This window comes from Leuciscus leuciscus (assembly GCF_965113295.1).
Source record: "Leuciscus leuciscus genome assembly, chromosome: 17".
In the NCBI taxonomy this organism is placed as follows: Eukaryota; Metazoa; Chordata; class Actinopteri; order Cypriniformes; family Leuciscidae; genus Leuciscus; species Leuciscus leuciscus.
The window spans coordinates 27308419-27334604 of NC_138741.1; the positions used below are offsets into that span (position 1 = coordinate 27308419).

The window sequence follows — 26186 nt, forward strand, 5'->3', positions numbered from 1 at the left end:
GATAAACGTGTGATAAATGAGCTGCATTTATCCAGCAAGAAAGTACAAGTAAACAGCTTAAAAATAGAAGAAACGGTACCCAAGCTGAAACATTACAGGGAAATTTTTAAAAGCCTTAGAAAAACAGGGTAACTTTGAAATATGTCAATTTGACGCAAAGGAAGCGTTCAAACAAATGTGTTTTAAGATGCATTTACGCAGTACTTTTATTCTGACAATGTCTTCCCAACTTTTTCTTGGATTCTCAGCTCTAAATCTTCCCTACCTGCCCTCTTCCCTCTCATCTCAGCAGGGCGCTCTGGATCAAGGAAAGATCAGTATCAAGGTGCGACACTCACCTGTGTCAGAGCAGCTCTGACTTTGAGAGCCGGCTGTTCAGGAAGCACTTTCTTTTCCATAAAGGAACCCCTGACTGATGTGACGCTCGGTGCTTTTAACAGCCATTTCCCAAACAGGACAATAAAAGTTTCATAGCTCCTTTGTTGCAGCAGAAACAAATGTTATGTTCATACAGTAGACTGAACAGAGAGAGACCAACCTCGAGATGATCCCATTTGCTCCTGAGGGCCGTCAGCCGCTGGTCAAAGTCAGCAGGAAGTTCAGTGCCGCTCCTCTTCAGAGATTCAGACCAGCCCAGAAGCTGAGTCTTCTTGGGAAGCCACATGGACATCTCCACACTGTTCCCCTGTAGAAACACAGCAGTCAGAGGGTGAGAGAAGCACAGTTACCATTCAAGAATGGGCTTTTGCGGTTTTATTACAACCTAAATGAAGCGGGGACTTGGAATGGATATGTAAAGTGTTTTCTCCACCCTTTGAATGGTTGATAAGCCTATGTACAATTAAAACACAATCCTTTAAAAAAAAAAAAGACCTGCATATTTTGTACACTACAGTTTAAAAGTTTGTGGTTAAGGTCAGGGGCGTCATGCAAGCCAAAATTCTGGGGGGGCACAATCTGAGACGTTGCAATTGTTTTCTGACGGGTGATATGGATCATGTTAGGAGGGGTCAGGGGGTTTCTCCCCCTGACATTTTTTTAATTCTGGCTGCTAAACATACCATTTCAATGCAGTTTGGGAGGGACAGAAATACCTTAACGGAGATAGCAGCAACCCTCCTCTATCTGAGGACTAAGTTAAAGTATCTATTTCGTAAGTTTATGTAAAAGACAGGTTGATGAAAGAACTGTAAGCTCAAATTCAAACGCTTTTGAAGTCTACTTCATTAAAGCATGTTTACACACACACTTACTGTACACTTAGGCCTACTACACATGATTTTAAAAACAGTAGCCTACCATTGCAGTTTTTATGTTATGATAATTGGTATGTGACCTAAGAACGATCTTACATTAAAGGTACATAAAGTTGCTGAGGTCTGACTTTGTGGTGCTCTGAAATTAAGTTATTTTAATATTAATATGTGATGAAGGACTTTGAAAGAAGTTTGACAGATTTCAGTGCTGAATAAGGTTAACACTACCCCGTTTATTTGAAAATGGTTAATATTTGACAGAAATGTAAAAAAAGTAATCAAAACCGATCAGATAACGTTACTATGGCTTTGTATGGCAGTAACGTTAGCCAACTAGTTTACGGTTAGACTAGGCTAGCTATCGATAACGTTACACTGACACAAGTTAATGCTCTGAATTCGCAGCTAATATCAAATCCATAACTTTTTGATCAAGTTAAAATTTCCAGGTCAACCACAAATAATCCCACTACCTTTTAATATCATCCGATAACTAATTAAATGCCGATTTGTTGCTTTGCCCACTTACCACTTCAAGACCATCTGTAAAACATTGCCAGCTCAACGTGCGAGACGAGTGAGTTGCTTGAACATACACAGCAAAGATTTTAGAGCGCTACGTGCGCGTATTTGATATACACAGACACCATATTAGGAAAAAGGAGCGGGCTGATGCATTGCTGACCGATTTATTACACATCCAGAAGAATACATTTGAGTCGTTATAGGCTCTGGTATATTATGGAGCATAATAGGAATAAAGTTGTGACAAAAAAATTATCAGGGAGGAAAAATCTGAGGGGGCACGTGAATGGGCATGACGCCACTGGTTAAGGAAAAATCTGAGGGGCCACTTTGAATGGGCATGACGCCACTGGTTAAGGTTTTTTAAATGTTTTTGAAAGAAGTCTCTTATGCTCATCAAGGCTGCATTTTTTGTTCACAAATAAAAACAAAAAAATTACAGAGCCCCGTGCATGAGGTGAAAAAAAGTGCATATCGTGGCCACGAATTAACAATTTGTTCCCATGAACACTTTGGCCACGTTGTAATAATTTGTGCTCTTGTTTTAGTTATTATTATATTATATTTTATTTATCTAATGTAATTTATTCCTGTGATGGCAGAGCTGAACTTTCAGCATCATGACTCCAGTCTTCAGTGTCACATTATCCTTCAGAAATCATTCTAATATGATGATTTGCTGCTCAAGAAACATTTCTTATTATTATCAATGTTGAAAACACTTGTGCTGTGGAAACAGTAATCCATTTTTCCAGGATTTTTTGATGAATAGAACGTTCGAAAAGAACAGCATTTATTTGAAATAGAAATAATTTGTAACATTATAAATGTATTTAATGTTACTTTTGATCAATTAAATGCATCCTTTCAATCTCTTAAAAACATTTCTTACTTAACCCAAACTTTTGAACTTTAATTTATTTTGTTAATCAAATTTACTCAAATGTATGATTTTTATAATCTCCAATCAAAAATGCAATCCCCTATTTTAATCAAGCATTTAAATAAATAGGTAACAAATGAGGAAACATTTTCTATTTAAAACAACAAAGTTGTACAAATATTGAACAAATATTTAAAATAAAGGTTAACAACTCACAAATGTGTAAAATGTGGTTCCAGTATAAGTACATACAGTGTTGCAACTCTCCCCGTATGCTCAGCCTTGATATTTTAATCTCTTTTTATATAACAATAAGATGAAAGTTAAGTAAATGTTATATATCAAATTTAACCATATACCAGATCTGTGATCTGAATGATTTCTGAAGGATCATGTGACACTGAAGACTGGAGTATTTACAGATGAAAATTTAGCTTTGTGTCACAGAAATAAATTATATTTTAAATAATATTAAAAAAGAAAACAATTATTTTAAATTGTAATAATATTTCACAATATTACTGTTATTTTTCTGTATTTTTGATCAAATAATTGCAGGCTTAATGAGCATAAGAGACTTCAAAAACATTAAAAATAGTAATGTTTCCAAACTTTTGACCGGTACTGTAATGCTACTTTCAGGAGAATAGAGGTCATATGTGATCGTTATTTCTAATTGGTTAACTGACAGTGTTAGGTCACTCGCCAACACAAGTTGAGCAGAAATGTGACATTTCTGTTTGAATGCTGGACTAACATACAGTAAAAGATGAAAGTGATGCTATTCAACACCTTATTTCAGTTAATTCCTCTCTTCCTCCCTCTATCTCTCTCTCTGTCTCTCTCTCTCTCTGTCTCTCCCCCATTTCATTTTCTGCATCAATAGCTACTTGATTCTAGTTTTCGGTTGTCATTTATCATTATGGCGGATGCGCATTTAAATATTTAAATGTGCTGTTTTCCCCCCTTTCCTTGCTGTCATCCGGCCAGCGTTCATTTTTCACTGTCGTTTGTTTTGATGGAGATGGTATCACACATCCTTTTAAATCATTCATCCCTTTCAGTTTTTAATAGTGGCCGCCAAACTAAAGACGCTCCGCTTTAAAGTAAAGGGGATTACACAATTTGTTTGTTGACAGCAAATATTGATTTTAAGTCCTTTCGTTGGTTTTAAAAATGGCAGGTTATTGATGGACAACGCAGACGGAGGGAAAGATAGCCTGAGTAATTAGAATGCCAGAGCGATGGGAAGTTGAAGCATCATGCTAACCTTAGCTACGTGCACTGCATGGATGACTTTTGGCCCTTGAGTCACTTTCCCCATTTCAACTTAGATAGGGTGATTTGCATACTTAACCCAAGGAGCTCGAGCTTGAAAACTTTATAGTCAACTGTGTAATTGACGGTAAGGAAAAACATATTCAAGGGCCAAAGATGCCACCGAGGTGGAGGTGTGACGGAAATACATGATCCTGGCATTGCTCTGTTAACCCTGATGAGCAGAGCTAAACAATTAAAGTTTGTTTTGAAAAACAGGTTATCAGTGCACAACAGGACACACTTACAACTCTTCATAGACATCACATTAGAAATAATCTACATTTTTCTGAAGCAAATCATAACAAACACAACATCCAATTTAAGGTCTGTGGTAACTTCTCATTTTGTATTTTTTGGTTTCTTTTCAAATAAAATTATACACACGCACGCACACACATATATATATATATATATCTTTAAGAGCTGTCAATAGATTACAGAAAATGAGAAAAGCAACAAATAGACATACAAAAAGTAGCTTTAGAATATATTATTCAACATAGAATTCAATACACAAACTTTTATGCTTTAATGGCTTTGAGGAGATGGTAAATGGCTTTTTTAATGAAATGATACTCTAAATAAGAAATAAAAACTACCAGCAGGTGGCAGTAAATGTGTAAATGAGTAAGTCGTTGAATCATTCATTCATTCAAATCGTTCAAACGGCTGATTCATTCATGAATGAAGTTAATGGGTGCTTCTCAGTACTCAGATTGAAGCTTCCTCACTCCTCCATCCTCCAGCCTGTGAACCGGAAACCAATGGAACTCCAACTCGAATTCTCTAATTGCACCGCGAAGAGGCAAAGAAGCTTCCTTAGGAGTCATGAGCGAGGATACACAGGTGTATCCGTCCCTCACATCCTAAGGGGGTGGAGCTAAGACGTGAGTAAGGAAAGAGAGAATGCACCAATAGGAAATGAGATGCACCCAATGGCTCTCCTTATGAACCATTGAATCAGTGGTTCACCCAATTGATTTGCTCAAAATTCGGATTCATTCAGAAACGAAACACCGCTGTGTGTTGCTCCAAGATGCATGACAGTTCTGCTCTTGCTTTATAGGTAACATTTTCATTGGCAAAATTGAGTAAAAGCAGACAACATTGTCTCTAAAATATAACACAATATTAATGTCTTATTTATTGAACCGTTGTATAAAATCAATATCACATTTACACTTGTGCTATTTGGGACAAAAACAGCACTCGTGTGATATTGCGCTCTTTACTCGTGTGATATTGCTGAACTATATCATATATAAATATGAGACAATATATTTGTCTCATATTTATCTCATATTTATCTCCTCAACCACCGCCAATGTGCAGCATCCACCTGGTTGATTAGGAGGCCATGATGGATGGGGGCCAATGGGCAAATTTGGTTACACCTTTACTCTTTTCCCGAAGGACATCCTGGGATTTTTAATGACCCCAGAGAGTCAGGACCTCGGTTTAACGTCTCATCTGAAGGACGGTGCTTTTTGACAGTATAGTGTCCGCATCACTACACTGGGGCGTTAGGACCCACACAGACCACAGGGTGAGCGCCCCCTGCTGGCCTCACTAAAACCTCTTCCAGCATCAACCTAGTTTTCCCAGGAGGTCTCCCATCCAGGTACTGACCAGGCTCAGCCCTGCTTAACTTCAGTGGGCTACAGGGTGATATGGCTGCTGGCCTAAATCAATCAACTGTATAAAACGTAAGAAGACCAACATACTGTAGGTATGGGGCGTGGCGGGTGCGTTAAATGTGTTAATAATTTTATCACACATTTTTTTCCCATAGCTAATGAATTAAATAAACGTGTTAAATCGAGAGCCCTCATATATAGTGAATACCTGAAGGGGAATACTTGGAGTTAGGGATTTGTTCACATCACTAGCCCAAAGTATGACATCAATGCAACATGTCAGGACACCCCTTGAGATCACATGATGGAAACAGACAGCTTTACTAACAGTCTTTAAATAGCAGAGCACTTTTAATAACTGCAATAGTGGGCAAAGATGGCCACAAAATAGATGAAATTTCAACAAGCCCTCGCACATTTAATTTATTTCACATATTAATGAACGTGAGTCTGGAAATGTCAGCAAAAATGCGGTCACACATGAACACACTTAATGCGGTTTCGCAGATTCATCTTATCCATTAAATTAAAGTTTGTTCAGGCTCTGTAACTTGTTGAGACAACAGAAGTAAGACTCCATGATCTGAGGCGGAGATGGGGCGTATTCGAATCATTTTATGCTAACGTTCACACGTCAGGAGCCAGGCGGCGAAATGAGAATTCACAGGACACACTCGGCCTCCCGACGGGCCCTCATCTAAATGACGGATTCTGCACTGTCCCTAAATCAAAAAGGAAGTAATAACATCTTTCTTTTGCCCTGAAATGAATCTGTGAAGGGCAAAAAAAAAAAAAAAAGCCCATTTTGGGCTTCTGCGATTATCCACTGAAGCTGCCACATTAGATGTTTAGCACGAAGGAAAGGGAATCCATTTGAGAAAAAACTGAATATGCATCAGCCACATGAAAACCTACACTATGAGCTGATGAGTTACAAATTGACTCAGAGGTACAAAATATAGAATTTGATATGCTTTCGTGATATAGAGCTGAATGAAGCTGGGAAAACTGATAATTACTTAATCAGTTTGAGGCCTTTTCATATCTTGCCAGCATCCTTGATGTCTGTAATTCGCTGTAGACGGCTGCTCGGGGAGGGAGGCGCAGAGGAAGCAGTCGAGAGGGGAGGAAGACCGCGCAGAAGAGGCCCATTGATGGAAACCCAGTGCAGCTGAGGGGCGCGAGCCAAGCTCTCAAAGATGTGTGAGCGCCGGGTTTGAAAGACCAGGAAGTAAAAAGCTACATATTTACTTTAAAAGGAGGAGAAAATGCACTGCCTCCATTTGGATGCGATTCCTTACTGTTCATGCAAAATAGACGCTGCTTTTCCTCCTTCGTGAAAAATCACTTTGCGCCGTAAAAAAAGGGGGGGGGGGGGGGGATCTGTTCAAACCGGCCGGGAACAAAAGTCCTTGAAACACTGTTAATTGTCACCATGGTGACTAGAAGAATAAGCCATTTTACAGCTGGTATAGAAGGCTCGTATTGAGTCAAGCGCCTTTCTTTTTTTTTTTTTTTTTACCCGGCTCTCTTCTCTCTGGTTAAGAACAAGGTGGGCAGTCACTATGGGGTCAGCGAGGGACCCAGGAGAGTTTCCACCAGCCTTTCCAGACCTCAGCTGGCAGGAGGTTCCTTCAGGGACGGACGGGGGACCGAATACACTTCACATTGTCAAAATGCATCGAGTGGCAACAAATTGCACAGACAATGCCATCGTTCACGACGACAAGAAAAGGTTGAGCAAAGAAAAAAAAATGTTAGTTACAAAACCGCATAGACGCCGACCCATGGGACTCTCTTTCTCGCCAACATAATAGCATACAATCTGCACAACAATATGGAGCATAAAACTACTCCGAATATTCACTCTCCTCCCCTTCTAGCTAAAGATGAAGCATTACGCAGGTTTCTAAAGTGATAGTGAGGGATTCAAAAGATTCAATGAACAAAGAAAAGCCTGGTCAGCCCAACTGATGCTGCGCAAACGCTAAGACACAGCAGCAAACTTCTTTAGCCCTGAAGATTTAAACAGAAAGAGATCTGGACAGACTTCATGGGCTCTACTTATGGGACTCTGAGTGATTTTGTTTTGTCTGAATCTCACAAAGCAAAGTCCAGGTCATATTTCAGCCCATATATAACACTAAATATAATATAATATAATATAATATAATATATATATATATATATATATATATATATATATATATATATATATATATATATATATATATATATATTTAATAAAATATATGTACACAATCAAAATAAATAAATACTTAATAAAAATAACAATATATAAGTTTACAATAATATGTCATTATTAAGTGTCTTATGCTCATCAAGCCTGCATTTATTTGATAAAAAAAATACAGAAAAAACAGTAATATTGTGTAATATTATTACAATTTAAAATAATGGTTTTCTATTTTAATATACTTTAAAATATAATTTATTTATGTGATGGCAAAGTTGAATTTTCGGCATCATTACTCCAGTCTTCAGTGTCACATGATGCTTCAGAAATCATTCTAATATGCTGATTTATTATCAATGTTGGAGACAGTTGTGCTGCTTAATATTTTTTTTAAACCTGTGATACTTTTCTCTGGATTATTTGATGAATAAAAAGTTTTTGAAAAAAGAAAAGCATTTATTTTAAATAGAAATCATTTGTAACAAATCATAATGCCATTAAAAAGTTTGGGGTTAGTAATTGTTTTTCTTTCTTAAAAAAAAGAAAGAAATTAATACTTCAAGGATGTGTTAAATTAATAAAAAGTGATTGTAAAGATTTATGTTGTTAAAAAAAAAAAAAAAACATTTTGAATAAATGCTGGTTTTTGCATTGCGATAAGAATATGTGATTACTTAAGAATTTTTAAAAATCAATACAATAAAAAAAAAAACTAATGGGAACAAAAAAGGCTTCATTTATTTATTAATTGATGTAAATAAATAATTTCTTAATCTTCCCTTCTTGGTTTAGGGGTGAAACATGACTTGAACATTTGTTTTATATTCACTCACAACTTTTGATACATATCAAACTGTGGCCATCGTTGTTCATCTACCTCTGATCAGCTGGAAGTTCATATTGTTCTTTTTCAGCCTCCCCTTCTGTCCCCTCACAGGGATTGGTAGTGACCCCCATAGGAAGCCCATGCCTAATGCCATTGAATGGCGAACAAAGGCACTATTTATCCAGGGCCCGGGGTCTGGAGCTCAGCTGTGAGTTCGGGGAGGAGGGGTTCTCATGGAAAGATACTCACACCCCATCCCTCTCTACACTGAGCGTGGCATTTTTCTTCACTAGACAAACATAGGAAACAATGCAATCAGCCAAGAACTCTGGGCTTCAAGAGCCGAGAGAGGCCTAAGATCTGTTCAGCTCTGCTCAGCCTGGCTATAATCTAAAGTGATGGTGCCAGAATTCATAGAGCTACTGCTGCTCACAGCAAAGGAAACTTACTGCTCAAAGATGCCCTTTCAGAGCTCCACAATCCTAAAGGGCAAGATCACCCCAAAATCAAAGGCCTGTCATCATTTACTCACCCTCGTGTTGTTCCAAACCCTTTCGAAAAGGAGACGTTTTGCAGAATGTCCCAACCATTGTTTTCCATACAATGGAATCAGAAGATTTTGACTGCCAAGATATGATGCTATATTTCAAATTTTCTGAAGCCAAATGATAGATTTATGTTAGAAACAAACTGCAATTTAAGGCATTATTCATTGAAAATCTTCTGTTTTTAATGGTGCTTTTTTGTTCTTTTGAGTCTGACGGTAAAACCACTGTCCACTTTCAATGTATAGAAAACAGTGTACATTACGCAAAACAGCTCCTTCAATGTTGTTTCATGTAGGGAAAAAAATATGTGTTTGGAAACATGTAAGTAAATGATGACTTTCAAAAATTCAACAATATGGATGAGCGATCTCTATATGGAGGGATGTTTCTTTTTTTAAGAATTTACAGTCTGTTATCATTTTCTCACCCTCTTATCCTTACAAATCTGTATAACTTGTGGAACACTAAAGAGAATATTTTGAAGAACAGTTTTTATATATTCAATGAAGTCCAACAGAGGCATTGAGACACCTTATTCATTGAGAAAAATATCTTTAAAATAATATATTTTTCTAGATTTCCTTAAGTGTATATAATGTACCCTTATGTAAAGCTCTTCCTGAAATAATTTATAGAACCCTTAAAAAAATATCGTATTTTGTGTTCAGCAAAAGAAAGTCAGTTACACAGGTTTGGAACGACATGAGAGTGAGTAAATGATGACAGAATTTTCATTTTGGGGTGAACTAACCCTTTAAATGAACGTTGTCAAAGATGGTTTTCAGAAATCCCTTAGGTGTCAGTTTGCTAATGTCACTGCTGTCTAGGACAAACAATTGAGATATTGAAGAGATCTCGTGTGAATTTTCTTTTCCTACAGGCGAGTTTAAAAGGTTTAGACATTTTATTGACTTTAACCAACTACAAACAGAAGTTAGTTAGAAAAGTGCCTGAATTCCCTCTAACCTCCTAACCTGCTCCATTGCCAGAGCTTTTAAAAGTAAATGGGTGTGAACGTGACAGATATTCCAACTCCGCAAGTAATTTTCCATGTAAATTAATGGCAGTTCGGCTCAATGAGTATAAATTTGCAACCTTTGAAAAAGAGAAGGAAAATTAAAATGTACAATGTCATTTAAAATTGGCAAAACTGGCTGAGAAAATTACATTTGAGGAGTTGAATCGCTTGCTTTCTTCTAGCTTATTCCATTTGCATTAAGCGAAAATCATATTACACAGGCCACGCATTGTTAATTGGGGCCTATTTTGTATTATCCCCATATAAATCAAATGACAAATATTAAAATGAATGGCAAATTCACTAATAGCGAATCATAAAACAATCTTTTTTAAGTATCTCTCATTAATAATTTAATTCCAATTATATCTGTAGAGCAGAATGAGCCTTTTCATTCTGGAGGTTTTTTTTGTGGGATTGGCCGTCTGCTTTTGACTGATGTTATAATAATGGAGATATATTTGGGTCCAAAGCCAGGGACTGACTGAGAGAGAGAGAGAGAGAGAGAGTGAGAGAGAACTTCAGCACAACAGCTCATGAAAGGAGTAAGTTATCTCCACAACAAATGCTGTAGTTCTCCCCTGTCAGACAGAACGAGAAAATAAGCAATATTTAGCGATATTTAGCGAAAATAAGCTATTTACTATTTACTCTTTCAAAGCTCGAGACTTAATAAAAAATAAAAAAATAAAAAATTCCATTCAATTTCAAACGTGAGACAGAGAGATTTAAAAAGACAAATTAGACAACTGCTGACTGTTGAAATCTCTTCTGAAACTCTAGAGGAGAAACATGCAAGATTACTGGGGTGTTTTCCCCCGGGACCAAGATATATAAATCTATAAAGGAAACTTCCAAAAGCCATTTTGCTGTCCATTTCATTTCACTGCTGTCTACGAGAAACAAAAGAGACAAAAATATCTCATTAGTGAAAAAATCTCAAACACTTGACACAATGTAGGAGGGACCCAACCATTTATGGAGACCAGACAATCAGAGACTTGGGCTAGTAGGCAACCATCAAGTATCTACCCAGAAACCCCTAGAAACAGCATAGCAACGCTCTGGCGATGACCCAAAACATCTTGCCAACAAATTTAACATGGAAAAGCACCACTTATTTTTTTCAGAGAATGTATAATTTCAGATGTTTCTCTGCAAAAAAAAAAAAAGTCAACAGTTGGAGTATATTTAACCTCATTGTTTTCCAGGACAAACTACTGATGTTAGTGAAGAAAATGGGTTCCAAATATACAGAGACCAGAATTTCATAGAGACTAGTAGGCAACCAACAAATATCCACCCAAAAAACCTCTAGCAACCACTTAGCAACTCCCTGGCAATGACCTACAACACCAAAACATCTTGCCAGTGAGTTTTGCATGGAAAAGCACCACAAATTTTTCTTTAGACTCATTTTCTTCAGAGAAAGTAAGCATCATCTCAGATGTTTGTCCTACATTTAAAAAAAAATAAAATAAAAATAGATACAAACGAGTCAATACTTGACATACAGTTGAATTAAGTTAATTCTAGGAGAAACACCCCGTATCCTGTAATACAGACTCCGAGAAGCTAACCCTGCGCTCCAGATGAGCATTACACAGAGTTACGAGGCTGTAGTCGTGGGAGCGAGGAGTTAAACTCCGTGCGGTGGGCAGCAGCAGTAGCAGGGTCCCGTCCTGAGCAGGAAGAGGGGTTTCAATTGAGCCGAATGAAAAGAAGCAGTTGGAGAATAGCGGCAATCATTTAATGCAGATGACCTCTGACAGACCCGCCGCGCCTGAGCCAGAGCGGGAATTTGCATGGGGTCTGGGCGAAGAGGAACAATGTAGCCTAAACGCTACACAATCTTTATTCTAATGAAGTGGGTGTCAAGGTCAATGTAAAAGCTTTATGATGAATGGTACAGCGCAGGGCACACACACTACAGTCCTCTCGCGTTAATTGTGCAGAGTTTGACGCTCCGTCCTCAAGGAAGTCCAGAGTTTAGCAGGGTGGCTTATGGGAAAGGCTAGGGGAGGGGATTTGGGAAAATACAGGGTATTAATACACAATCGCATGTACAAGTGTGTGAAAATTTGAATATTTCTTAAAGGAATAGTTCACCCAAAAATTATCCCATAATTAACTCACCCTCAAGCCATCCTAGGTGTGTATGACTTTCTTCTTTCAGCCGGATACAGTCGAAGATATAATAAATAATATCCTGGCTCTTCCCAGCTTTGTAATGGCATTGAACAGTGCCTGAAATTTTTAAGCCCAAAAAAGCACATCCATACATCATAAAAATAATCCATATGGCTCAAGTGGGCTAATAAATGCCTTCTGAAGAGAAGCGATGTTTTTTTTAAAGAAAAATATCTATATTTAAAACTTTATAAACTATAATCACCGGCTTCACATGTGTTCATGAGAGAGTCGAGTACCGGCGGAAGGGTGACCTCGGACCTGACGTATCTCCTCTTCTCTTAAATCGAAATCTTTCGACATTTTTCTTTAAAACTTCTAATTTTAGACTTTTAATTTGTGAACGGCGTTTTGTTTTGCACCATCCTCTGCATTTCCGCATCCGTCAATTCACACCTAAGCTTACTCTATGCCTACGTCATTGCTCGGGTCAGAGGTCACACTTCCATCGGAACTCGACTCTCATAAGGCCGTAGCCGGAAGCCAGTGATTATAGTTTATAAACGTATAAATATTTACATTTACATTTATGCATTTGGCAGACGCTTTTATCCAAAGCGACTTACATTGCATTCAAGGTACACATTTTACATTTTGTCAGTTCTTGCTTTACCTGGGAATCGAACCCATGACCTTGGCGTTGCTAGCGCCAACGCTCTACTGTTTGAGCTACAGGAAAGCCCAAATATGGATATTTTTCTCACAAAAACGCATGGCTTCGCTTCAGAAAGCATTTATTAACCCACTGGAGCCGTATGGATTACTTTTATGATGGATGGATGCACTTTTTGGAACTTCAAAATGGCACTATTCAATGCCATTTCAATACATTATTTTTTAAAGGGGTCCTATTATGCCCTTTTACGAGGCATTGATTATGTTTTTGGGGTGTACTAGAATCTGTTTTCATGCTTGATTGTTCAAAAAACGCATTATTTTTCACATATTTTACATTATTACAGCACCTCTCTCCTCAGTCTGGCTCAAAAACGCAGATTTTGATGAAGCCCCTCCTTCCGAAATATGAAATGTACTGCGATTGGTTAGCTGGCCTTGTATGCTGTGATTATGTCCTGCCACTCCATAACTGAGTTCTGCTCTAGTGTAAATATGAATAAGGATGGTGTCAATTTCAAACCAATTCGAGCCTGATTCAGACCCTGACAAACAAGAGGATTGTCCAGAATAGATTTCATGCACAGACTTTGCAAGCACAGATTTCACAGGACGTTTCAGAGAGGTATGTTTTGTGTAATTTTCTTATATATTATGTATACAATGTTATCCACCATTTAATTGTGATATTTGTCGGAAAACTAAGATCAAACAAACAGTAATCAATCACACAACCATGTTTAATTTTCCTAAGGAACGGTGAACCATCTTACAAAAGCGAGAGCTTACAAAAGCAACAGAAAACAAGCTGTTCTCCATAAAATGTGCAGCGCACAGATCAACTTTGGGGTTATAATGTTCAGGAACACCGTTTAAAATAAAATGTAACCGTGGGCGAAGATTATTTAAATCGTTGTAGTCCAAACGAGCCGTTTGTTGTAGTTCTTAAAAAGGGGATTCTGTTAAATAAAATATCTCCCTTTGGAGTGGACTTTGAACTTTGTAACCTTGCAGATCTTTTTTATGCTCAAACAGCAACATTACACAATGAATGAAATTGAAAAAGTAGAAAAGCATAATGGGACTCCTTTAACATAACTCAGAGTGTGTTAGAAGCAAGAAGAAGAAATAAGTAAGAAGTAAGTCATAAATACCTGGCTTGAGGGTGAGAAAATTATGGTATAATTTAAATTTTTGGGAGAACTATTCCTTTATGAGCTTCTCCAGGGGTCAGATCGTATACAGGAAGTGATGTAGTAGAACATGTACTGCAGACTAATGTAATGTAATACTGATTTAAAAATTGCATTAATTAAATTATTGAAAATGTATTTAAAGTTTAAGTAAAATTGTTACAGAAATATAGCCTGACAAGCCAGACCCACATCAGGATGTTGGGTCTGGGAACACACCATTGGCAGGGTTCAATCCGAGGGGCGGGATAAACGGTTGTCTTTCAAATTCCCTCTGCACTCAATAGGATAGCGCTACAACCAACGCTGGTGGGCGTTTTCCCACCAGCGGAGCTAGTTGATAGATTAAACTTTTGCCGTATCCGGTCGGCAAAACTCCGAACACATCTTCCTTTTTTAAGAATGACTCAGTGCCGTTCTTTGTTCTTTTCTCAAAGAAAAGCTTAACTCCAAGTCTTCTAGAGTCGCAGCCAAAGCCGATTCGAAAGACCGCTGTTCGCCAGCAGCAGCAGCCATCTTCTTTGTTTTCAAGTAGCAGGGAATTCACGCGGAACCGTCACAACTCTGCCGTCATTAAGCCCGCCCACCGACTCTATACAGGATGTGATTGGCCTGACTAGAGTTTGGTTTTTACAGCTCGCAAGCCAACGGAGAGTTGCTAGACGACACTGACTGCAAAATAAAATTTGCTGCCGCTAGGGTGCGTCTAGATTTCTAGGCTAACAGAAAGAGTATTTCAAAATATTATGGGCAATTCCTGGGCTTGTACTATTTGTGTACCGTGAAATGCTGTTGCAAACAGGGGAGGAAAAAAAGCATGTCTGTGGTGGAAGCATACAGCTGATAGCGCAGAACATGAGGGCCAGATCAGGAGCTGTAATGATGGACGGAGTACACTCGTTTAATGCCCCATCTCTCCATTCCTCAGGGGACCGTACAACTGTTTCTCGAGACTCCCTCCAAACAGCAGGTGAGACAGGAATCCCCTAAGGCTTTCCACAATGCTGAAGCCAGAGAACATCACACACACACACATGCCAAGACAGATTCTCTCAGAGCTTCACCACTGCAGATCACTAAGGCTCCAAGACTCCTTCCTGACCCCTTTTGAGGGTGGTCTTGTACTCTCAATCTTGGGTCATCTGCCAGAGGTCAAGAGTTTGAGGATTTCTTCCTGATAGCACATGTATCTCTATTCGTTATGTGTGTTCATGTGGACGATGTAACGGTTAAAATGTTTGCTTATCTGCAAATGCTAGAATGATACTTAACTGATATTTCAGCAACACTTAAGACTTAAATTGCATGTTAATCTGCACAAATAACATGCTTAAAATAGAACACTATGCTTTATACGTAGATGGATCCTGCGACTTATAGACAGTACCATTCAAATGTTTGGGGTCGTTTTTGAGAGAAGTCTCTTATGCTCACCAAGGCTGCGATAAAAAATATAGTTAAAACTGTAATGCTGTGAAATATGTTACATTTTTAAATAGTTTTATGTTGTAATATATATGATTTGCTGCTCTAGAAACATTTATGATTATTATCAATGTTGAAAACAGTTGTGCTGCTTAATATTTTTGTAAGAAAAGCGATACATTTTCTTTTCATGATTCATTTGTAACAAATATCTTTACTACGTTTGATCAATTTAATGCATCATTGCTGTATTAAAGTATTCATTTCTTTAAAATAATAATAATAATAATAATAAATAAATAAATAAAAAATATTTATTATTATTTGTATTATTTCTATAATTAACTATAATTATTATTATTACTTTGATGAACTTTTTTATCCACTTCAAATGGTGACTGTGGTATATATATATATATATATATATATATATATATATATATATTCCACATTGAGACTGATTTACTTAATTTCAACCAATCGGATTGGAGCTTGCAAACAGAACTCTTGCTGCTTTTTGTCTTCAGAAGCTCAGAAGATGAACACAAAAAATGTATAAATCCCTCTGAGTATGTGCAATCGACATGCTCTTTTCTTGTATTCGTGTATTGTGTAAAACTCTCATATTTATGCATGTTTGTGTGTGCGCATCCTTCTCGCCGAGTGCTCACTGAGGGAGAAAAACACACAAACCGAGCCAAGCCACAGTAAGAGAAGAGGACATAAAGTGGAAACAGAGAGGGCCGTTTTTTTCTGAAGAGTTGTCCGTTGCTGTGGAGGTCCGTCCAGCATCCTGGAGCGGCGCCAGTGAAACAACAGGGAAGAAAGACAACAACACCGCGCTCTGCCAGCCGTCCAGTATGGAGAACCACTCCGGCATTACATCACTGCATTAAAATGCCATTATTCCTCCTCCTTTCGAAAGAGAAACAGCCAAACGCACATAAAGACAAACTTATAGTATATTCTCAAACACTGCATCAGTGCATGCTCGTGCTCGCTCGCTCTCTCTCTCTCATCTCGTCTCCCATAGTCTTAATGCCTCGGGACTATTTGCCCACAATTAGAGCACCACCCCCTTCCTGCCCCTCTCTGCTTTCAACTCATATGAGTAAACTTTCCCAAAGCCCCACAGTGCGTTCTTCAAGGCAAAAATGCTAATACTGCTTTCCTACTGCCTAGCTACTGGAAAATGGTCTTCCAGAGAGCACAGATGAGTGTGAGTGTGTATCTGCATGTGTGTGTGTGTGTGACAGACATAAGGACATAAGCCACTGGCAGATTTCAGTGTGTTGCAGAAGAACTCCAGCCTGCAAACAGACACACATGGACACACAGACATATGCATATAAATACTGGAGAACTGGTTTGAAATAAAGCTGAAAACTCTCCAATCCCCATAAAAAAGCACCATGGTATTACCACAGTTTTTTGGGCATGGCACCATTATAATACAAAGGTTTGCTGAAGAGAGTTTCATAACTGATTCACTTTGCAACATTGACTTTATAGAACTAAATTGAATCAACATTGAACTAAATTGAGCTGAATAATGCACTATGTTACTTTTTTGGTTCAAAATTATCTAAATTTAAATAATGAGAATACATAATCAATCCTTCTTTCAAAACGTGTTTTTGTCTTACCCTGATTCACTATGGTAAGCCTGTTATAAGTGTTTATATTTTAGACCTGTCGGGGTGGTTTTCACTGGAAATTGTGAACATCCGTCACTCGCCTGTGCGTGTCTCGTCATATGCGTGTGTATGGTGTGGGAGTGGCGTAGGAGCAGCTAAATCTCAAACCTCTGGTGAATCACCCGTTTTAAAACAATGCTGAATAGAGGAGCTTCTGCTGGCAAAAAGAGATCGCGACAGAGCTCGTAATAAAACAAGAATCAACATTGGCTTGGCTTTTCGGAGATGGCGAGAACCGAGGGATTTGAAATGTTGTAAAAGTGATGCGGGTATTGTGTTTTTACTCAGCTGGTGAGTAAGGTATTTTCTTGAACAGAAATATTGCCATATATAACTCTATGAACAGAGTTCATTGTAAAGCATTATCTATTGTGAAGGCGCATTTCATTATGGCTGTTGTAAAGGTGTGCTAGCTTCAAGGAAGTACTGCACCTATTAACAGGTAAAGCTTACAGTGACATCTTCAGCCAGACCGCTTGAGATCCTTTCCATCTAAACTGGTTATATCTCTTCAGACTAATAGTGAATGTTTTATGAGCAGCAGAATAACCATATTCATCCACACAGTCACACAGAGCTGAAGCACAACCAAAACAATGTTCTTCTGCTAAATGCATGCAGTTATGTTTTTTAATCGCTAAAGGGCCAAAGGTTACATAGTGTACCTTTAAGTGCCACGATAACACCATGTTTTTGGACAATCAATCATGTATAATGATGGTAATATTATTATGTTTTGAAATATATCAATGCTGAAATTCATGCATAGGTTTAATATGGTAGTCCATGTTACCATATCTAGAAATACCATGGTTGTCCCATTAACTGTTCTGATCATTTTTGGTAACACATTTCTTTTTAACATTCCATGATGTTCTATAAATTTATTCTTTTAACCTGGAGTAGCATGAAAATAACATGATATATTAATAAAATATAATTTAATACCATAGTATATATTAAAGAACCAAGCTTTTACCATCTGGTACCATCATTGTACCACAGTACATTTCTGAAAGAGATATGGCATCATTTTTTAATTATGACCTCTGACCTATGCATAACTATTATTTATAAAAGCATTCAAATATTAATGATTTTTACATAGGTTTTGTTTCTGTTTTTCATATTGATTAAATAAATTCACAGTAAACAGACATTCAGAAGCAGAACTCATTATCTGAACTGTATCATTTGAATCACATTGAGCGCGAGAACGAGAGAAAGACAGAAAACAAGGAGCTTTGCTTTGTTAATTAATCTCAGACCTAATTCCCAGCTGTGAATTTCACCCCGGCACACATGCTTGTAAATGATATGGCATATTTGTATTAGTGAATAATGCATGGGGTACAACAGGACTCCATCCGAACTGCTGACAACAAAATATTCATCTCCTCGCACCATCTCAAGGGTCTGATCCCTCTCTCTCCCAAAACAGCCCAAAACTAATGCAGCATTTATTTAGGGAAACACTAACAAATGTGGCTATTTTCTGAGGGAAATTGACAAAGCACAATTTGAATATATTTTGAACACAAGAACACTTCTCCTCATCTATATACAGGAAATAAACTCAAGCAAGACCGTGTTTGAGAGTGTTTGTGAGTGCCTGAGAGTGTGCGTGTGTGTTTAATTTTCATAAACTCCTCTATTCCTAATGGGCTCTGGATGCTATAGTGCCATCTAGTGGTGTGAGCATCTTAATACATTAAGTTATTTGGGGGATTTGGGGCTTATGTTCAGCCCAGAGTCGACTTAAGAAGCCTCTCCTCCATCAGAGTAGCACATCTTTGGGAATCAAACATATATTTGACCAGCTGGTTGACTTCAAGCCTGCCAGTTCTCATACAAATGTTGGCAATAACATTCCTGTCTATCGGCTGCTCCTGCTCATTATTTTGTGTTTTCTGTGTTCATAAAATGCAAAAGAAGGACAGAGCAGACATAAACAGATGTGGTTTACTGTCTACATGATATATTGCCAAAATCAGACACATAAGGTGAGGTTTATATACATAAACCAGGAACATGATCTAACTAAGGTGCACTACAAACACTTGGTTATAAAGCATCAAAACTCTTCTACATAGATGGATCAATTAATTGAGTGTTAACTATGTGTGGGTGTGTGCACATGGTTAAGTAATGAAGTTTTGGAGGGAGGCAGATAAAGCAGGTGTGTGTGTGGTCGTGTTGAATGAGTGTGTATCAATGGGGTGTCCTGCATTAGTGCTGTAATTAGTCCGCGTCCTGCAGAAAGAGCCACGGGCCCCAGCCGGCACCACCATAACAACTAACACACACGGAGACAACAAACCTGCTCATTTCAGCACACAAAACACCACACGCTCTCCCATAATTCCCTTCAAGCATGCCACATGAGGAAGCATCTGAGAAGAGACATTGAGAGACGCCGTAGGGGGACAACACTAGCCTCCATCACATGCCAGCCAGTCACAAAACACAAAAAACCTGAATATTCATGGATATGTAATCCATCTGAGAGGAGTTTAAGGATGCAAGCTGGGAACAATGGACAGAGATCTCCACTGAGTTCCAAACTGACCTGAGTTAAAGAGACAGTTCGCACAAAGTGAGAAATTTAGTCACCCTCATCAGACTTTCACTGATGAGTCACTCACAATATTTTGTGATTTTTTGATTAATCGTTTTTTAAAATGTGGTCGATTTGAAATCGATTCGCAAAGGCCATGAATTAAAAAATGTCCCATATTTATTTATATATCACCCAAAGGCCAGTATTAGTTTTCCTACACTGTTCATGTTACAGCTAATGCTGTGAGATTTTATGTTTGTTTTATCTTAAACATAAAATAACCTGATCCTGTTTGATCAAGGCTTGCGAGTGTCCTGACTTGTCCAATTTTCTGCATAAATTTTCATCTTGCACCAAATTCCTGTCTATTCATTGAATGCATTTGAAATATAGAGTTGGGTTCTGTTTTAATGTACCCTATCTAAAATAAAAAGAGTTTAATATACAGGTTTGTGGCTCTTAATTTATTTGTATTAATGAACCACTTGCAAACTTATGTTCACTGTTCTTTTTTTTAATAAATATAGGATTTGAGTTAAATCAATATTCATCGAGTCGAATCGGGAATCGAAATCGAAAATCGAATTGAGAATCGAAATTGAACATCTGAATCGATTTTTTTATTTTTTTTATTTTTTTATCTAGCAGAATATGCATGCTGCTATCTTCCATACAAGTTGCACAAAATGGAATAAGCAGTCCATAAGACTTGTGCACTATATTCCAAGACTTCTGAAGTAATATGACAGCTTTTAAAGATGCATTAAGCGATTTCTGAGATGCTGTTGAAGATTTAAATCAACACAAATAATTTTGTGAATATTTGATAGATGTCTGTTTAGTCCTGGCTGTGTATATAGGAGAAAAAACAAAGTGGATCGATTGGACCGATCAACCGAGCACCAAAACATTCTTGTAGCCAATGAGCAATGGGGGCGTAAATGCTCATGATGGGAGAGGAGGGGGGGGTGAGCAAGCGGGACATTTGTAGAAAGACAGTAGAAAGAGAGATGGCGGAGATATTACCAAAGAGGGAAAGGTCAGAGGAATATAATTAGAATAATTAGGGTTATCATCAGGCAAGGGCTAGGACACATGTTAATATTGGAAAAGCTTTCCAGCACTGGAGAGATGGACGGCCTGAAAAAGGATGCCAAGATTTCTGTTTTTGCTCGATATGCAAGTAACAGTTTTTTTTATTTCACAGTACCAAGATATTCTGTTGTATCACAGCTGATTCATCACACTTGCATGAGTTGTCTGATCCACCAGCTGTTTGTGGTTGCCTGTGTTGCATAGTGTGTTCGTTATGCTGGGGGCGGAGCAATGAAGGGAGGGGTGTGTTTGTTTGGGTGTCGATTATAAAAAATATCAACAGTGTTTTCCAGAATTCACTTACTAAAAAAATCTTCCAATCCACTATATTTCTCAAATGTCATTCACAGTTCTACATATTTAAATTTGGCACATCGTGATTGGTTGCGCTACGATGTTGTTTGGCATCAAGGACGACACTGAGGTTGAATTGATCATGTGACACTGCGATAGACTGGAGTGATGGCTGCTGAAAATAGAAATAAACTACATCTTAAATTGTGGTAATATTTCACAATATTACTGTTTTTACCGTTTTATATGCAGCCTTGGTGAGCACAAGAGACTTCTTTTAAAAACAATCTCTCTGAAACTTTTGAAAGGTACTGAAAATAAAATCATTTAAATGCTAATTAAAATATGAATATATTAAAATTATTTCAACAGTATATAGCAACAGGAATTAAAAGAAAAAAAGGGGGAAAATAGATCTTCCCAGTGAAAACAGACTACAAGATAGATGTGAGTGAAGATCTGGGATGGAAAATGAAAGATTCCAAGACTAGTCCAGTGGAATAATTCATGGAATATTGTTCATTAAATTGGGTGACCAGACCGCAAAGCGACAGTGTCAAAAACTCACTACAAAGCGCTTGGTAAATTCTTGTGATATCAATGTCATTTAAAAGATAACAAGCTTTACAATATTTACACAGAAGGATACAAATACAGCATAATGGAAGATTTACAACTCGCTCGTCAAAGTGACGGATGATGATTATTTGCTGCACAACCTCTGCTGCCCACCAGGTTTAACCGTGGGGAAGCCTGCTTGAGTTAGAGTTTCAGTAAAATGTGCATTTCAGCCAAGACTTTTAAAGAATAATAGATCACTGGCTGCTCATAAGAGAGGCTGTGACATTAACCATTACCTTTTAGATATCAGAAAACACACAAACATATACGGTTCAGCCGATATCTGAGGGGTTGAGAAACCTGAGACCTTGTAAAGGGTGAGAGATGCAGGACCAGCACATTATTTATTACTTAACCCTGCTAAAGTCATGCTGAAGAAACTGGATCCTTCAGAGAGCTTGTGTAGTGTCTGTCCTCCTCTCTCTTTCTTTCTTTCCCTGTCTGTCCCTGTCTATATCCCCCTCACTCGCTGTCTCTCTGACGGGTCGCTTCAGCTGCTTCTACACCTCCTGTCATCCCTCCGTTTCTCCCTCTTTCTTTCTCCAGGTGTCTCTTCCTTCTCCTCTATCCCTCCTTTCAATTATTCATGGGGTGAGGACTGTATGGCTGTCTCTCCTGACAAACTGCATTTCTCTTTTCACAGGCGTCGTGCGGCTCTGCATCGAGTCGTCATGTTGCGCATAAATCTGGTCAGAATGAGTCGCTGTAATAGATACAGAGGAGGGAGCGACGGGCTTTATTTTAGTCTAATGTTGATTGTCAGGGAGGGAGGGGCGGTCAGGCGGACTCTGGGATGTGACAGCCACCACTGATCTCCCAACAGCTCTTTGACCAGGGGCAGAGCTTGATCTCAGAGTCTGCATCCAACAACTAGCAGGCTTGTTGCGTCGCTCCCCTGTGGAATGTCTCTCGCTTTTTTAATGCTCGTTCGCATCACGAGCAGCCATCTGGTGCATAGACACGCACACATGGGGCGAAAGAAAGAAAGAAAGAAAGAAAGAAAGAAAGAAAGAAAGAAAGAAAGAAAGAAAGAAAGAAAGAAAGAAAGAAAGAAAGAAAGAAAGAAAGAAAGAAAGAAAGAAAGAAGGAAAAATATAAAAGGAAGGCAAAATAAGATGAAGGACGAAAAAAGAGGAAGGAAAGGAAAATAAGGTAAAAAAGATAAGGGGAAGGAAAGGAAAATAAGGTTAAAAAAGGTAAGAGGAAGGAAGGGGGATAAAATGGGATAAAAATAGAAGAAAGGAAAGAAAAAAAGAAGGAAGAAAATAGTGAAAGGGAAAAGGGATAATAAATAAAAAAAGTGGAAGGAAAGAAGGAAAAATAGCAAAGGCAAAAAATACAAAAATGAAAGAATTAGAGGAAGGAAGGAAAGAAGGAAGGAAAATAGCAAAGACAAAAATATAAAAATGAAAAAATGTGAGAGAGGAAGGAAGGAAGGAAGGAAGGAAGGAAGGAAGGAAGGAAGGAAAAGAGGGAGGAAGGAAGGAAGGAAGGAAGGAAGGAAGGAAGGAAGGAAGGAAACATTGAATAAAAAAGAGAATATGTGCAAAGAATGGAAAAAAATAGATGAAGCAAATCAGTAAAATTAGAGTGGAAATGAATACAAAGGAAGGAAAGAAGGGAAGACAGAAGAAAGGAGAGACAGAAGGAAAGAAAAAATAGGGCATAAAAAGAAGAAGGAAGGAAGGAAGGAAGGAAGGAAGGAAGGAAGGAAGGAAGGAAGGAAGGAAGGAAGGAAGGAAGGAAGGAAGAAGAATAAGAGGAAAAAAGGAAGAGAAAATAAATAAAAGAAAGGAAGGAAGGAAGGAAGGACGGAAGGAAGGAAGGAAGGAAGGAAGGAAGGAAGGAAGGAAGGAAGGAAGGAAGGAAGGAAGGAAGGAAGGAAGGAAGGAAGGAAGGAAGGAAGGAAGGAAGGAAGGAAGGAAGGAAGGAAGGAAGGAAGGGAAATTAGGACGAAGAATAAGAGGAAAAAAGGAAGAGAAAATAAATAAAAGAAAGGAAGGAAGGAAAAATAAGATAAATAAACTGATGAAAGAAAGGTTGTAGAGGGTGAAAGAGAGAGGGAGGAAGAGAGAGAAGAAGAGAGAGCGCCTTAACACTTGGCCCTTTGTGTCGAGCCCCTGGCACCAACACACACACACAAACACAAACACACACACACACACACACACACACACACACACACACACACGATAAAGGCTGTGCTCTCTGGATATTGGATGAGAAGGTGTGAGATCACTGTGAGTTAGTGAAGTGTGTGCTGGGTCAGCCATCTCAGAGTTATCAATACACTGATAACTAAACATCAATGACACCTAAACTCCCGCTCAAATATACTCTCTGCCAGCATCTCACACCCCTTCTCTCTCGAGCCTGTGATGACGAGCGCCCATGCTGGTTTTCTCCCACAATGAACAGTCACTGTTTTGCCTGCTAAAGCACCACAGACTGTTGCATGCATTTTCTTTTACCTATTAAAAATCCACTACTTAAAAATCCACTACTGTTAGGGGTTATTCAAGTATTTTACTTGAATGTATTTTAAAATGTTACTTATTCCTGTGATGTAAAAGCTGAATTTCCAGCATCATTACTCACATGTGTCACATGATCCTTCTAATATGCTGATTTGCTGCTCAAAAAAACATTTCTTATTATTATCAATGATATGCTTGCTATTTTTGTGGATACGTTTGTAACTTTATAAATATCTTTAATCTTACTGACCCCAAACTTTTGAACACTAGTGTAAATTCACGCAACAGTGTTTTCAAACAGCCCCTGGTGACACGGAAATATTAAATGACTCCATTCAAAAGCTTTTTAGAGGAGGAGGATTGATTTGCCCTATAGAAACATATTGGCCAACACCAGAAACCAGACCACAGCAGCTGAAATGGAACAGTACAAGATAAACAAGCACAATGCAATCAAATTTAGCAAATGTCCATTAGCGATTACCTACATTAGCACATACTTACTGAGGCTACTGCGTGTGTGTACAGTGCTGTGAGAAATGCTGTATGTGTGTGTCTGTGGGTAATGGCGCATGCAGGTGCGCCCAACAGTATCGGCACCATATTCAGCACATCCCGTCAATGTGGGGGTCTTTGGAAAGAGTCATAACAGGAGGAAATGGTTATTTCTTTTGTGTATTTATGTGGGAGCTCCGCTGTGTTTCAAAACCTATTGAGCTGCCTTCCTAGACAGCATTTTAGGGCACTATGGGTTCATTGCCAATGAGAAGGCTACTACAAAAAGCATAATGAATTTATTTTTATGTTTTTAAGATTAGAGTGTCAAACCATCAACTTAAAATCAAACAAATTGACAATGCAGTTCACATGGCCATATTAAAGCATTTTAGTATTTGATTGTGCTGTTTTTATTAACTAAAACTATTACAAATCATTTTCATTAACTGAAATAAAATACAAGAAAATATAAATATTAGATGAAAAACTAATATAATGTGAAAAAGAATAATACTCTCAGTGTCAGCAACTAACTGACTAGCGTTGCTAAAAAATAAAACTGAAATATAAATTAAAGCTATATAAAAATATTTATAAAAAACGAATAAAAATGACAAAATCACATAACACAAATGAAAATGAAAACTGGAACTATAAAAATAAAAGCAAATTCAAAATATTATACTATAACAGTATATAAATAATTCTAAATAACAGACTTTTTTCAGTACTGTGGTTTGGTGGCCACTTGTGTCCAATGTAAAATCAGAGTCTTGAAGCAAAACCAGTTGAGAAGCATTGCTGTAAAGCATGTCTTGGAAGGCAGCTGACTATGTAGACAGTATACTGGAAAGCAGCTTACTAGGTTTTGGAGTTCTGGAATGTGTGAGAGAGAAAATTAAAGAGAGAGAGAGAGAGACAAAGGAGAAAGAGGGAAAGTGAGAGAGGAGTGATGAGGGACACACAAACACACACACACACGCACACACACACACACACACACACAGGAGAAGGCGCTGTGATGTTGTGATTCCCATTAAATACCACCTGCTCCGGCTCTATAAAGCAGCAATGTGTCACACTCACACACAGCCTCTGTCGCTCCACCAGCACACACACGCTCTCACACACACACACACACACACACACACACACACACACACACACACACACACACACACACACACACACACACAGATGCCTGCTCTACTGCCTTCACACTCCTGACATAGAGCAACACGTCGACAAACATCCCTGCACTTTATCACAAAGGAACAACATAAATCAAGGAGAATTTCTGACCTTCCCAAA

General features: G+C 38.1%; 1 protein-coding gene across 1 annotated transcript in view; it reads right to left on the minus strand.

Moving 5' to 3' along the window:
• akap6 (A kinase (PRKA) anchor protein 6) overlaps positions 1-26186 on the minus strand; it is a 175250-nt gene that overhangs the window by 31094 nt on the left and 117970 nt on the right. Inside the window, exon 11 of the mRNA XM_082142267.1 lies at positions 539-685. Within this exon, the coding sequence (XP_081998393.1) occupies positions 539-685 (147 nt within the window). The remainder of the gene's footprint in view (positions 1-538; positions 686-26186) is intronic.